General features: G+C 44.1%; 1 protein-coding gene across 8 annotated transcripts in view; it reads right to left on the reverse strand.

The window, feature by feature from the left end:
- The window catches only part of DIP2C (disco interacting protein 2 homolog C), a 1,002,241-nt gene that overhangs the window by 4,943 nt on the left and 980,974 nt on the right, over positions 1–16,324 (reverse strand). For all 8 annotated transcript variants that reach the window (XM_069211176.1, XM_069211178.1, XM_069211177.1 and 5 more), the window contains one exon: positions 14,063–14,186. In XM_069211176.1, the coding sequence (XP_069067277.1) occupies positions 14,063–14,186 (124 nt within the window). The remainder of the gene's footprint in view (positions 1–14,062; positions 14,187–16,324) is intronic.

Consider the following 16,324-nt stretch of genomic DNA (forward strand, 5'->3'; position numbering starts at 1 on the left):
TTGTATGAGAACCTGATTTTTCATTAGTGGAAAAGTTAAGTGTTTAGTGGTGACAGGTAAATGACTGACCCTATGGTTTAGTTGGGGCCACACAAGCCAAAATTCAACATCTCCTCTGGCGTATACATAGAGAGCTCTGGTTTTGCTGTTGGAATTGCAGATATCTGAGGCCTTTGCAATGACTCCTCAGTCACCACTCTAAGGTCAGTGCTACCTATGGACCACTGAGCCCATGGACCAGATCAGGCATGCAACTACTGACTTAGACTGTTGCTGTACACTGCACAGAAGCTGCCTCCGAAACAAGAGAGAAAAATGAACGTGTCCACCTAGTCTGCAGGAGATGACATTGTAAATGTTCAAAAGATAAAAAGCCACTCCACAGGTTTTGCCACCATTTTCCAGAATCAATTCAGAAAAGTTAACACGAGTCCAGAAACATTGCGCCCATCTTCAGCTTTGTCCAAACATGCAATTATTAGCATAACCTAAAAGACAAAACAAGAAGCTAACGTTTTGGCTGCCAGCCTATAGGCTTCACAGAATGGCTACGATGGTGACACAAAAATAAGCCATGGACAAAAGAAGCCCAATACACATCCACCCTGCAGTATTTGAAGCTCAAAACAAAAATTACCTTGAAATAGTTTTCAACTATTGCAAAATTGGAAGAAGCTCCAATATGCCGAGCCTGAAAAATAAAGAGCATGATAGACTGCTTCAGAGCACCCTCTATATCTCCATGAAAACCCACAGAAGAAAACCTAAGATTGACGATGATAATGTAAACTTACATGCACATAGCAAATAGGCCCAGAATTACCTCTAGCTGCCCCTGAAGCAGAAACCACCCATACAGGCCAAAAGGCACAAGTGAGGAGGCGGAAGACATCCATTTCCTCCTGATCTTTAAAAGTCTAGAAAAACAACAAGAAGTGGGGTAATGTATTTAGCAGACTTGGCCAAAGGATGGACATAAAATCACTGCCCCATGTCAGGTTATTCGGGAAGCACATGGACAGTATCAGGAACAATGCGTTTGCTTGAGAAGCAATTAAACTGCTCCCCGAGCCTCAGGGAGATCTACTGCAGGAAGGAAAGAAGTACTGTGCTCCTATGTTCTACCTACAAATGATTTTCTCTATGGGTAATAATCTGTGCTTCGGACATCACGTTTATAATACTGACAAGAACTTGGAGTGCCAGGCAACCGTAATTATATACAGACCTGCCACAGGGGACGCTTATCATCATTATTCAACTAGAATTCGTAGTGTCTCAGAGAAAGAAAAAAAAAAATGCACAAAGTTATAAATTAAATAATAAATCATACCTACATAATTAAATGAATTAACTACCCTCCAGGGCAGACACTTGTTCTAACAATGTATTTCAATCCTTATGTAAGGAATTGGCTACTTTCTTCTACAAAAATAAGCACAAAAAGAGATGAAACAGCGTGTTTTGATATTACAACCCTCCCACCCCACCTATGATCTTGTTGGCCTCTCTTTGGGGCAAAGTACCATTGCAGTACTGGACACGAAGCCATAGATGGTGGCTGCCCAGCAGTGCTCGGAGTGCTCTAGTTGGCGTTGATGGCCCCAACAGAGCCGCTAAAAGACTCGGAAGCCCAGTAGGTGAGTGCCTATGGAGGTCGGAATGCCAAACACATATCCCATCCCCAGTGCGCGCTGTTGTAAGACGCTGGTCGCCCCGAAGGAAACATCGATGTGCTGGGCCTTGTTGCGGCTGGGGCTGCCGCCTGCTCTCCGCGCGAGACTACCAGTGAGCGGAGTTACTCGCTGTACTTGGTGCAGACACTGGAGTTGAATGTCTGCCTTACTGTTTGGCACTACCTGGGAAGGAGCTGTGGTGACCCCCATGAGACTCACCAGGTTAAACACTTGTGTGCGGAGTGTGCCCGGACACACCTGCAGCCTACTAACAGGCCTATTACCATTACTGTGTCCTATGCAGTATCCTCTCTTGTTTGTTCAAAGTATAGAAGGCCGAGACTAGATGGACTGGGGACGGAGAGTGTTTCCAGATCTCAGGCACATCCAGGATGCTGGTGTGTGCCATCCTTCCCGTGAGGATAACTGATCTCTCTCTCTCTCCTCAATCGATTCTGGCGATCTGATGCTGAATAGGAGGGAGATGAAGCAGTGATGCCCTTTTCTCATGGTGATGCACATTTTTTAATTCATTATTTGCTTTGCATTATAATATAGATACATATATTTTGCTGTGTATATTGCAGTGGAGAATCATTTGTATATTCTTTCATTTCACTGCTGTGACCATTTTTGAATGTGTGCTTTCAGCATGCTAATCTCCTTTTAGGAACCTTGCGTAGTAAAATAATAATAGTCTTCTTTGGACTAAGAAGCGCATTCCAGAGATTTCTGTCAGTGCATGAGTGTTTTAGCTTGGTCATTCCCCCATCCCACATATGACTATGGAGAAGCTGGATCACCATGAACATGGATGAAATTTTGAGCCCCAGGAGTGGAAACACTGTTGTATTGTTGTTCTACCCCTCACATTCCTACCCCCGACCGCCCCTTCTTAGTCGCCTCCATCAGTGTTGATGTAGTTGTAAGACCACACTAGGGATACCTACAGTGCACACAACACTAGACTTACCCGCTCCTCCTTCTACACTGAGCACCACAACTGGCCCCATAACATGATAAAAGTACTCAGTCTCAGTGTCTGAGGCCTTAACTCCCCTGTGAAGCGTAAATCCCTTCTTTGCTCAGGGACTCCAAATGTAATGTTTGCCTTAAACAAAAGATCCATCTCCTCAGGGGGAACTGGCATTGCTTATGCTCCTGCTGGTTTGAATGTCAGTTTCTTTCTTCAGTCCTGAGGAAAAGGGCTGGAATTGCAATCATTTTTGGCATGCGTGCTCTTGGAACAGCTCTTCAAAGCTGAGCGAAGATACTGCAGCCCTCAAAAGAGCAGCCGATGTAAAGGAACACTGAAAGAAACTGGGAGAGGTGGGACAGAAGCTGGACAAGCTGGAGAGGTCGGGAGACCAGCGCGAGGATGAACTAAATAACACCTAAGGGAACCGACGGAGCTAAGGGATAAGAACGAAGACTTTCACTATTGCCTGGAAGGCCTGGAAAATAAATTGCATAGCTCCAGCATCTGTATTAGAGGTGCATCTTTACAGGCAGACTCGGGAAAATTGGAGGAGTATGTAGTGCGACTATTCAGACAGGTGGTACCGGAGCTGAAGGACAAGGATACTGCACTGGATAGCACCCACAGAGCGAGCAGACCTGCTAATACTCCTGGCAAGCCTCAAGATATTGTCACATGCCTCCACTCATACCGCCAGAAAGAAATCATCATGGCAGCCATCCGTGACATAACCGCAGTTACTTTCGAAGGCATGAAAGTTGGAATCTTCCCCCACTCACTCTTCCTCAATGCAGAATGCTGAAATCGACCTCAGCCTTCCTGCAAGAAAAAGGGATCCGCTATAGATGTGGACAAGCTTTCCGTCTTATATTCGCCTGGAACGAGACACATGTAATTTGCACCCTTGAACAGGTAAGAGCGGTTCTAGGCTTTGTGCCTATGTGAGACAATGAGATGCGCCGCCTGTAATGATATGTGAGTTTTGACCACTGACTCCACGTTGCACTTAGCCTAGCACTACACTGTCACATTAGAAACCACCAGCTTAATTTTGCCTTTTGACCTTATTTTAGCATTAGCCACTGCAACGTTAAAAGGTGCAAGTAGTTTTCCACGTTGCACTGTGCTCATGTTTTTATTCTTCGTGTTCTTTTCCCACCAAGGGCTTAGGCTGATAAGAATGTACTCAGACGGCAGGGAACTGACTTGTTTTGAATTGGCACCTTGGGATTGTGGCCAAGTCCCAACGTGTTATTTTCAAAGCAGGCCTAAAGCAATCAGCATTTTTTTAATAAATAAACTTCAGCAGGAAGAGTGAGGTTCTAAACTTTTCCTCTCTTGTTTTTTCAAAGTATAGAAGGCCGAGACCAGATGGACTGAGGACGGAGAGTGTTTCCAGATCTCAGGCACATCCAGGATGCTGGCGTGTGCCATCCTTCCTGTGAGGATAACTGATCAGTCCTGAGGAAAAGGGCTGGAATTGCAATAATTTTTGGCATTCATTTCCCTGGCTGTATCATGCAGACAGGCGGCGATGTCAGGCAGACTGCTTGCACTTTACATTGTCATACACGCCTACACATTTACCGTAGCCACGATATATGCCCCCAATGACCATCAGGAGCCATTTCCATAACATTACGCACTCCATATTGTCCCGAGATTGAGACGTTGCAAGATGATACAGTTTGTCAGGACTCACAAATTGCCCAGGAATTCAAGTGCTTTTATGCCACACTGTTCATGGCAGAAACACTGGATCTCGTAGAGAAGCAAATCTTTACATTTCCCTGCTTGCCATGGAACGTCTCAGAGATAAGGAATTCTCGCATATGGATAAAGATATCCATACAGAGGAGGTGCTGGCGGCCATAGCTCCGCTGCAGCCAGTTAAGGCCCTTGGACAAGATGTCTACCCCTCTGGCTTCAATAAGATCTTTGCACCAATACTGGCCCCCATCTTGCCCCATTTATATAATTCTTTCAGGTCTACTGGGACCCTCACATATGCAATGAGAAACATCATAATTACAGTGATTCCTAAACCTGGGAAATACCCGGTTCACTGTGCCTCCTACTGCCCTATTTCTTTATTGAATGTGGATGCCAAAAGCTTCATTAGCATCCTGACAGCCTGTCTAACCCCACATATGCAGGGACTGGTCCACTAAGACCAGGCTGGCTTCATCCCTGAGAGGGCCTACAAGGACAACACTAAGCACCTCTGACACCTAATAGACCAAACTCATCACTCTCTAATACCTTGGCTGCTACTTTCAGTCAACACTGAGAAAGCATTTGACCGTCCACACTGGCCCTACTTGAAGTCAGTATTAGTCGAGAGTGAACTCGGCCCACAGTTCCACAAATGGGTTTGGTGTAGCTATGCTGGTCCCAAGGTGCAGATTAGACTAAATTGAGTACTTCTGCGGCCTCTTGAACTTGGTACCAGGCAGGGATGCCCCGTCCCCTCTTCGTTTTGCTTTATATATTGGGCCAATAGCAGAGAGGATACAAGGTAGTCCACTGATAACAGGCATCCCTATGGGAAGCAGGGAACATAAACTGGCATTGTATGCAGATGATGTCATGATATCGCTCACTCACCCTTTTACATCACACTTCTACATTTGATAACCGAGCAGCTGGAGACTTTCGGCAGGGTCTCCGGCTTTAAAGTTAATCTCCAGAAGCCACAAATACTGGAACTCACAGTCCTGCAAGTGGATTGTCAACAACTTACCTTCCCTTTTCCCTTCATTTGGGCTACACGGGGGGTTATTTAGGTCTGCAAAAGCACTGTATGCAGGAGAAACCGGTGCAACCCGAACATACCTAAAGTCCTGGAAGAGAGGCTCTTTCTCCTGGATGAGAAGACTGGCAGTGGTAAAAATGACTCCCTTGCCCAGAGTACTTTTACATGATGCAGACATGCCACTCCAACCTCTGCTGCACATTCTAGGGAAGCTGCAACATTTAACTGAGAATTACATCTGGGATGGCAAGAGGTCCTGAATGGCAAGGACTCAGGCTTATGGGCCCTGGAAGGAGGTTGAACTGAGAATTCCCAATCTGAATCACTATTACCAGGTAGCACAACTAAGATACTTGGCGGAGTGGGCCAGAGCGGAGACAGAGAAACACTTGTGATTTATCAATCAAGCGCTAGCGGAGATTCACATTTGTAAGATACCTTAGCTCCCTAAACCACATAGGCCAAGGGAGGTATATATCTCTCCTGTACTCAGGGCGATAGTGGGCACTTTGGACTAAGTACAACTCACAAAGAAACTAGCCTCTCGCATTTCACCTTAAACACAGATTCTTAGGAACCCTGACTTCCCTGCTGCCTTGCACGACACATCATTCTCACAAAGGCAGGTTGCGGGTTGTAAGAGGATGGGTGACCTATTTGATCTTGATAACATTTTAGATTTTGCACAACTCCAATCAGATTTTGTTCTCCCTTCCAATGCAAACTGGCAGTAAAACATACAAGTTACTTACCTGTAACTACAGTTATCCAGTATTGGTATCTTTTATAAATTCACATGCTTGAATCATCCCCGTCGTCGAAGTGGGAGTCCCACAGTACATGAAAAGCTATTATCGACAAACAAAATGTTTTTCCCTATAGGCTATAATGGTAACCCAAATCACTCATATAACCTAAGTCCTTTTGAGAAAAGGACCCAAACCTGGCTGCTGGCCAATCAAGCACCAGCACCCTCTAGAACACTCTCCAGAGAGGCTCTTTCCCTCTGATTTTCTAGCACAAGAGTGTAGACCATGACCTGAGAAGGAAATGCAACCGTCTAAGGGGAGGAGGGTGGGTCGCATGTGAATTTATGAAAGATACCAATACTGGATAACTGTAGTTACAAGTAAGTAACTTGTTTTCTTATCCAGTATTGGATCTTTCATAAATTCACATGCTTGAATCTGAATAGTCGGCAGTACTCTTTAATAAACGTCATGCCCGCCGTGCATGGTGAGTGCAAGCATTGAAATCTTCTAAAACATATTACCAAATAACATGCTTATAAATCTTGTATTATGAGTATAAACAAATACACATATATATATATATATATATATATATATATATATATATATATCACAGAATCAGAAACGATATTGCATAGCAAGTATATATATTGTTGCATATAGAATTGTCTCTACATAATAAGGGAAATATCTCACCTTAGTGAAAGAGATGATGCAAGACAGCCTGTTCAACTAGAGAGTCAGTTCTTTGTGATGACTCCAAACAGTAGTGCTGGGTAAAGGAGTGGGTAGTCTTCCACGTCACAGCCTGATATATTTTATCCAGAGCAATGCCCTGGAACAATGCAGCCGATGTGCTCTCGTGGAGTGCGCTCTCGGGTGCTTAGTCAACGGTTTTCCTGCTTTCGTGTGGCAAAACTGAATTGTAGATGCAATCCACCGGGCTATGGTGGTCTTAGTTACCCCTGCCCCTAGCCGTCCATGAGCATAAGATCAACAGCTGATCTGTCTTCCTAAACTGCTTGGTACTTTGAAGGTAAAATTTGAGGCATCTCTTGATGTCCAAGGAATGCAGAGTCTTTTCTGCAATTGTCGACGGATTTGGGAAAAAAGGTTCTTAGTATTACTGGCTCATTCAGGTGAAATGACGAGGGCACTTTAGGAATGTAGCTGTGGTTAGTCCTGAGCAGGACAAAGTCATCTGAAAAAAACAGAAAAGGTTACTTAATAGTAAAGGTCTGTATATCGCTGACTCTCCTGGTGGAAGTAAGAGCAAGCAGAGTTGCCACTTTCCATGTGATGTATTTGAGTTCCACTCTGTGAATGGGTTCGAACTGATCTTTCATTAGCTGGGACAGGACTACATTGAGATGCCACTCTGGCGGAGTAGGATGCACCGAAGAGGCCTTTCCTGAACTGTTTAATAATCTTTGATGAGCCAAGTGAGGGCATATCAACAGAGCGTCTTTAGGAGGCTATAGATGCCAAATGGATCTTAACTGATGCGTGGCATAACCCAGCCTTTGGGAGGGTGAGAAGATACAAGAGAATTTGTTCTGGGTTAATCTGTTAAGGATGGAACTCGTTCTGTGAGCACCAGACACAAAATCTCTTCCATTTGTGCTTGTACGTCTTATTTGTACTGTCCGGTCATGCCCTAGATAAAATCCGTCTGCATTCTTGGTCAATGTTCATACCCTGGAACTCACGGAACTCAGGAGCCAAGCGTGCAATTGCAGAGATGTTGGATCAGGATGAAGAATATGACCCTGAGTCTTCGTGAGAAGGTCGTGGTTGCAGGGAAGGCGCATGGGATTGGCAACGGACAGGAGTAGGAGCTCCGTGTACCAATACTGTCTGGGCCACCTGGGCGCTTTAAGTATGATCCTGCAGCCCTCCGACTTCATCTTCTTCAGGAGTCTGGGGATCAATGGGATGGGGGGAAAGCGTACGAAAAGATCCTGGACCATCCCATCCAAGAGCATTTCCCCACGACCCCGGGAGTGTGTACCGACTGGCGTAGAATAGGCATTTGGCGTTCTGACTGGTGGCAAACAAATCTAGGGTCGGTCGTCCCCAGCATTGGAAAACGCCGTCCAGTACCTTGTGGTTGAGTTCCCACTCGTGGCAGTTGTCGTCCGTCCTGCTGAGAGAGTCCGCCAGGACGTTCTTGATGCATGGCAGGTGCTCCACCATGAGGCAAATGTTGTGCAGCGTGAGCCAATCCCAAAAAGATTAAGCTTCCCTTGAGAGGGGGAGGGATCTTGTTCCTCCCTGCTTGTTGATATAGAACATGCTTGTTGTGTTGTCTGTCCAGACCAACACTGACGACGCTGCAATGTGTGGAAGAAACGCTTTGAGCGTGAGATGGATCGCCTTTAATTCCAACAGATTTATGTGCATTCCTTTCTGCGTATCTGACCATCTTCCCTTAATGCGCACGTCCTGTAAATGGCCTCCCCAGCCTTCCAATGAAGCGTCTGTCGTGATGATAAAATCTGTTATTGCCGTTAGAAAGGTGAGCCCTTGAGAGAGATGGCTGACCTGAGACTACGATCGCAAAGCCTCCAGCATTCTTGGTGTAACACTTATTGAATCCACGAAGGATCCTTGCAACTGGGTCCATTGGAGCTGTAACTCCTCCTGCAAAGGTCTCATTCTCAACCTTGCTATATGAACGAGGACGATGGCTGAGGAAATCATACCTAGGAGCGACTTGAACAGTCATACTGAAACGGACCTTTTTCTGAAAATACTGACAGCCAAGTTGGTTAGTTTCTGCTGCCGTGCCAAAGTGAGGCATGCCTTGTTTTCAATGGTGTCGAGTTCTGCACCCAAGAAGACTATCCTGCATGTGGGAAGGATGACTGACTTCTGGAAATTTACTGCTAGTCCCAAACTGTGAAATAATTCTAGGCAGGCTTGAGTAGCTTTGGATGCATGTGGTGATGAAGAAGCTTTTATCATCCACTCGTCCAGGTATGGAAACACCTGAAAACCCGTTGTGGAGAAAACCTGCGACTTGGGGAAGACATTTTGTGAAAATTTGTGGAGCTGACTTCAGTCCGAATGGGAGAACTTTGAATTGATAATGGGCACCGGCCACAGAAAAGCAGAGATACTTGTGTTGTTTTTGATGTATCAGTATGTGGAAATAAGCATCCTGGAGATCCATTGTTGTCATAAAGTCTCCAGGTTTCAAAAGGTGTAGGATATCCCACAGCGTGATTATCCGAAAGGATTGCTTCTGAAGGAACTTGTTCAGTTTCCTGAGATCTAGGGTCGTCAGTCTCGATTCCTCTGACCTCTTCTTTATTAGAAAGAACCGGGAATAGAACCTGAGTCCTCTTTGCTGAACCGGAACCTCCTCTATCGCTCCCTTGGCGAGCATCAGGAACACCTCCTGCTGAAGCAAGCGAAGATGGAACGGTTTGGATCTTCCTGGCAGATGGTGCTGTAGTTTTTGTATAAATTCTAAAGGTATGACCTTGTGCCACTATATCCAGCACCCATTTGTCTGATGTTATGCTTTTCCAATTCTGGAGGTAATTGGAGATGTTTGCTCCAACTTGGTGGTTCTGTAAATAGTGGGGAGAGATAGCCGGTGCGTGATAATGATAATTGTTTTCTAGGTTGATCCCGGGTTTGGGAACTCTGTTTTCTCCTTCCTCCCTGTCTGGCATATGAGGCAGTGGTGGTTGTCTATACTGCTGCTGATAGGTCGGTCTATATTGAGGCTATTGATACTGCCTGTGGTAGGAACCTCGAAATGTGGTAAATCCCCTTCCTCTTGCACCCCGAAAGGGCTGCTTCCGGTACTGCAAAGTACCTAGGGACCGAGCAGTATCTGTGTCTGCCTTGATGGCCTGCAATGCGTCATCTAAATGCTTGCCGAAAAGAGATTCTCTGTCTTACGGCATGGCAAGAATTCTGGACTGCACCTCCGGTCTGAAAGAGGTGGCGTTTACCCAACCCTGACAGCGTAATACCGCAGCTCCCGCCAATTGACGAAAGCCGGTGGAGGCTATATCTAGGGCGCAGTCAATTATCTCTTCAGACGTACGCTCTTCTTCTTGGGGGATCTTTCGTGCCTCTGCTTGTTTGCTTTCTGGGATGAGGTCCATGAAAGCCTACATATCTGACCACATTTGTCGATCATATCGTCCCAAAATCGCTAGGGAATTTGCTGCCCGAACAGTTATGGCTGACATGGACGAGAATCTCTTGCCCACATTATCTAATCTCCTTCCTTCTCTATCCAGAGGAGTAGATATAGGCGCTGACGGGTTCTTGGAACGCCTTTGAGCCGCTTGAGATGATGAATCTGGTTTTGGATGACCAGTCAAACATGCCGGAGAGTCCTGAGTTGCCTTATATTTCTTGTCGAGTTTCTGTGGCACTGGTGGAACTGTTGCCGGGTTGTGCATGATTTGATCCCCTCGCTCCATATGAAGTCAATGATAGGGATGGCCCTCACAGACTTCCTTGCTTGTTCTTTAAAGTCATGGAGGAAGCATTCAGACTGCGAGACCGATGTTGGCAAGTGGAAACGTGTGGCCACCCTATCCATTAAATTGTGAAAACCACCTATATCCTCCGGTGGAGAATCTGAAGGGCGAGGAGGTGGTGGTGGTGAAGGAGTAGGGGTCAGATAGTCATCCCATTCCTCACTAGAATGCTGTGGTGTTGATATTTCACCACCTTCTTCCTCTTCCCCAGATGTCGAAACGTCATCTCCAGGGGGAGCGACTAACACAGAATGCAGAGTCATCCTAGGAGTAGGTGGAGGTACGTTCCTTGGTGTAACAGGAGAAGTTGGAGGAGGCGGTTGTTCCTCTGCTGTAGCTGGGAACCTCCCCCCATAATCATGCAACAATGACTGCAAGTCCTGGATCAAGGAGGCAGGCATCTGGCCGGTGTCTCTTGATTGACACGGAGGTTGATAATAGTGCCCATGATGAGAGTAATAAGGCTGATATTGATCATACTCATCATCATCATCCTCTTCCTGGTATTTGACATGCAACTGGGATGGGGGGTGCGCATCTCCAAATGGACCCTCATCCGACTCTTCCCAGTCCAGCAGATGACTAGGTAGCAAAGTTGACACCTTACTTGGTGAAGTATCCCTAGGATAGATTGTCGATCTGGACATTGCTGTGATTTTAACTGTGGCTCGAAGATCAGGAGACCCAGAAGAAGTAGGAATAACGTCCATTTGACTCACAGCCACTATTGGCATTGTCAATGGTGTCGACAACGGCACTGCTATAGTGGATGATCTTTCCATCAACTACGGTCTCGTCGACGGTGGTGTGGTCGATGGTGGTCTCGTTGACGGTGGTCTCGTCGACGACGGCCTCATCGATAGTGATGCAGCCGACAGAGCTCTCATCGGCGGTGTTGCAGTCGACGGGGCTTTCATAGACGATGTCGTCAATGACTATGTTCTCGTCGACGAAGGCGTCAACGTTGACTTCAGTGATGCAGTCTTTTCTGGAGGCTTCGCCGACTGTGGTTTGACAGAAGTAATAGGAGCCTTTACCACAGACGTCGACGTAGTCATCGCCGACGACGGTCTAGTCGACGAGGTGGTGGAGACGGTAGATGTGAACATCGTCGTCACTGTCGTCGACTGTGGTGTCGTTGTCGACTTGATTTTGATACATACCTTTCTAGAGGTAGAAGGCTCAGACGAAGGAGAACGGTGAGACGACGACTCCTTTCATCGAGGAGAGTATGGCTCAGATGAAATGAGCCCTGTAAGCCTTTTGCACCTTCCTTATGATGCATTTTTTGCCGCTTTCTGCATCTTTTAGCCTGACTCATGTCCTAAGATTTGGACCTTTTATGTGGCCTTTCTGACTCACTCTCCTCACCTGAAGTACAGGATTTCGCCTGTAGCCATGTTAAGAGTCTACCCTCACGGTCCCTGAGGGTTTTTGTAGAGAAAGTATGGCATATCTTGCAGTCTTTCATCTGGTGTTCTGGATACAGGCAGTATAAGCAGTCTTTATGTGGATCATCCACATGGAGACTTTTCTTGCCACAGGTCTTACAAGGGCGGAAAAGGCCTTTTCTAGAAGAATCTGACATCCTTTAGAGGTTTTTTGAGAGAAAATCTTCTGAAGAAGTTGAAAAAACTGAGCAGAGCTCAGGGAGACTCCCTTCACAAGACGTGCGGTAGAAAATATGAGGGAAAGAGCCTCTCTGGAGAGTGTTCTAGAGGGTGCTGGTGCCTGATTGTCCAGCAGCCAGGTTTGGGTCCTTTTCACAGAAGGACTTAGGCTATATGAGTGATATGGGTTACCATTATAGCCTATAGGGAAAACATTTTTGTTTGTTGATTATTGCTTTTCATGTACGGTGGGACTCCCACTTCGATGACGGGGATGATTCAAGCATCTGAATTTATGAAAGATCCAATACTGGATAACTAGCTTTTTGACACTGTGTCACACAACCTCATATCAAGTCACACGCCAGTCGCCTGTTCACTCCATTAGAACGATGGCTCCTCACTCGCAAAACAGATAAAAAGTTCCTGTCAGACAAATATGCATTTCTTTACACATCCACATGTAAGGTCCCATACTCCGCACAGTGGCGATGGGAGCTGGAGTGCGGATGCTCCTTAAACCCTAAGGAGTGGGCAGACATCTTGCATCAAACATGTACTTCTGCTTGTAGTGCTAGTGGTCAAGAAAACCTTATGAAAATTGTACTCTACTGGCACTACATACCTGCGAGGCTTGAAATATGAAAGCCGGGATGTGATGCCAGTTGCTGGGGGAACTGTGGATAGCATGGAACATTAACACGCAACCTCTAGCAGCGTCCCAAACTAAAGTCCTTTTGGTCAGAGGTACACAGACATACAACACTTTCCCAGCCAAATGTGCTAACTTACTCCCTGAAAACGCTGTAGGAAAAAAACATTGCTCTCAAAACAAACAATATTAGCTAAGTGGGGAACTGATTCTGTCCTGACAAAACTGGACTAGCTTCACAAACTCTGGGATCTCCTGGGTATGGAAAAACTAACTACAGTGGTGGACCCTAGGCTCCCCGATTTGATATGACATGTGGGCCCTGCATACACTTCCTCTATCAGGAGTTTTGAGTACTGTCTTGCCCGAGATATTTAAGAGTACTACGCCACACCAGGAGGAATGGGACTCCTCAGAGGTGCGGTAGCTAATCCCTGACTCGAACACTGTTCTTATACATCCAACTATATATCGTCCCATCAGTTGCTGCGAATTTTAGACTACACTACCGTAGCTCCCCTATGTTCTCCTCCTGTATATTCCCCCTTGTGACTGTCGCCTGTCTTCCAACTTATGTCCTTTGGGTTTGGTGTCTTCTTTGCCCCATTGGTCTGTGGATCTAGATGTGGGATGATCTGTACTGTTTCTATACCTGTGCACCATATAATAAAACAGATTTAAACCATAAAGTGAACACTAAAGAAGCATCCGATTTTGTGCTCTTTTCTGGTGTAGGATTTATATACACGGTCTGGCTCTAAAGACTGAGCATGAAAGCAAATAGCTAGAGAAAAGATAATAAAAAATTGTACTCAGCACTTTCTTATTAAAAAAAGATAGCTTTGGGAAGATCTGACTGGGGCAGGAAAAAAACTTAATTTGGTATTTCTTGGGGTAAGTGGTCATAGGATAAAGTGATTGGAAGTGTCCTAAATAGGAGTGGAGAGCTACACATTTTAGAAAATAACTCAGTTCTTAGAAGGGTAATGAATGACACAGCCCCTGGTGAGTGCATTGGTATGGCAGAGTATTTTTACCCTCTATTTTGCCCTAACAATGTTTTTCATCATGTTTAACTTTGAGATTTAAGGACGAGACAGAATACGCTGCTGCCTGCACACAGTACTCACCACTCTGTAACGCTCTTATGCGATCTGATCACAGATGTTTCAATATCAATTGGATGATATCTCATTCCTCGTAACTCCATTGCTTCATCCAAAGCACCCACGACATAAAGGGCATCATGTCGCTCTACAATGGAAGAAATACATTTTTTTATGTCAGCAATCACTGTAATTTCTAAAATACTTTTCCTTCTCTACGCATTTCCACATTGACAATTCTCAAACACTGTACTCATTACACACTGAGCTGTGATTACTGCACATCTTGACTGTTAGACACCTTTAAAAGCTCTTCCAAATCCCATATCAACCATCATACAGTATATGTGAATTGCTTAACTATCAACCCTAAGCTTGTTCTCTTCAGTGCAGAATGGCTACTGAATAGCTCGTCTCTCCTCTGGACATTCTTTATTATTTAGTTCTGTGTATTATTTGTATTGCAGAGCCAAACCTGATCAGGCTTGTCCCTTGCTCATATTGTAGATATTGTGCCATATGGCATAACTAAGCATAACAGAAGGAATGCTGGAATGACTGGTGGCAAAAACCTAAAAAAGTATTTCTTAAGCAGATTTCTTTTTACAGTTGTTGCTAAATCAGGTCTAATGTTTGAATGAAATCCTTTGAAATGATGAGTGGTGCAGTGTGGCACAGTGAATCCAGGTATGACCGTGTTTAGAAGACTAATAGAAATTAAAATATTCAATAAACCTCTCTTTCAAAGTTGATACTGAAGATTGCTGTTCTGCAACCCAGTTTTTTTCCTTGGACACTACTTGACAAGCAGAATCAATTGTAGGTTAGTACTTTGTCCACCACTATATTCTACATACCATTATTACAACATATTAAGCTTTGATCCTTAATATAAAAATTAAGATGGCCTTTACATCAGACCTCAGACCTACCATCATATATTTAGTAACTGAAATGCATTTTAATCTAGTATGCATTAAATTAAAAAAAACAGAATAGCCTTAAATCGTTTAATTATATAATGAGTTAATGTGTTTAATTGTAATTAAATATGACATTACGTCAGAGTACATGAAATTTAATTATGAACATAGAGAACTCTAACATATGTAAATTGCATAATCACAGCAACATTAAGAAATTAAATTCAAAACAACAAAATAGTGGATCCTAACAATAATAAATGGAACATATTTAGTGCTATTAATTCAATTAAAATAAAACTGGGAGCCCTAACTATAACAAAGATAAAAGTTTCTTACTAAGCAAAATAAAAGTAACAGTGGGAACCTCAACATTTACCATATCACTAAGCTTAAACCTATGCATATTATGTATCTGGACATATTACTATTAATTACATAAAATGTATTTCAATTAGAAGAAATAACCTTCCATCTAATTCAATGTAAATATTAAGTATATAATTATATAATGTAATATTAAAAACACTAACTTTAAAAGTTAGGCGAAGTCAAAGCAATAGTATAGAACTGAAATAGTGAGAGGACACCATTATGTGCAGAGATGTACTTCCTGTTGGTACACAGTAGTTGCCACTAGCATTGTGATTATGAGAGCGTAATTTTGTTTTTGTTTTCTTCTTCATGCTTAATATGGTCATTTGCTAAACCATAATGCAAATGTATGTCGACTAGGAAATCAGTTTGTAGCAAGTTGGGAATAAGAGAAGACGGAATGCCAAAAATTATAATAATTAAGTAAATTCAAAGCCTCTTTCCAATGCCTTTCCCTCTGTAGTACCATACCTGTTTTTGGGGCAAGTTTTTTTACCACCAAAAGAAATACAATGTCTGAGTCAAAGAAAAACATCTTCTCTAATACAATTGTTGTGGCACAGAGAGATTTTTCTGAAGGTTAAGCACTTTCTGTGTTGCTCAGTATTCTAATTGAAGACGGTTAGCACGTAGGATCCAAAGCATTAAATTCCCTTTTTATCCACAATATGTGAAAATATCACAACTCTCTATATATAATCCCAAGGAGCCCCTTTGGAAAAGGGCTTTAACCCACCCATACAGTACAAATGCTGCAAGTCTTTTCTGTCATGTCATTGAATGCACTGAGAGTCTGAAAACCCCAACGTTTAACTGCAGACAAGAAGATTCCCTGAGAACATTTGCAATCAAAACCCATTTGATTGTCACTTCTTCCTATTGTGCCTAAGGTCCACAATATTTCTTTATCCTTTGGTGTTCCAGCCACTCTCAAAAAGGCAATGACACAATTACTTTAAAAAGCCCTCTTAGGATCAAAGATTTGACA

This window comes from Pleurodeles waltl, chromosome 10 (genome assembly GCF_031143425.1).
Source record: "Pleurodeles waltl isolate 20211129_DDA chromosome 10, aPleWal1.hap1.20221129, whole genome shotgun sequence".
NCBI classification, from domain to species: domain Eukaryota; kingdom Metazoa; phylum Chordata; class Amphibia; order Caudata; family Salamandridae; genus Pleurodeles; species Pleurodeles waltl.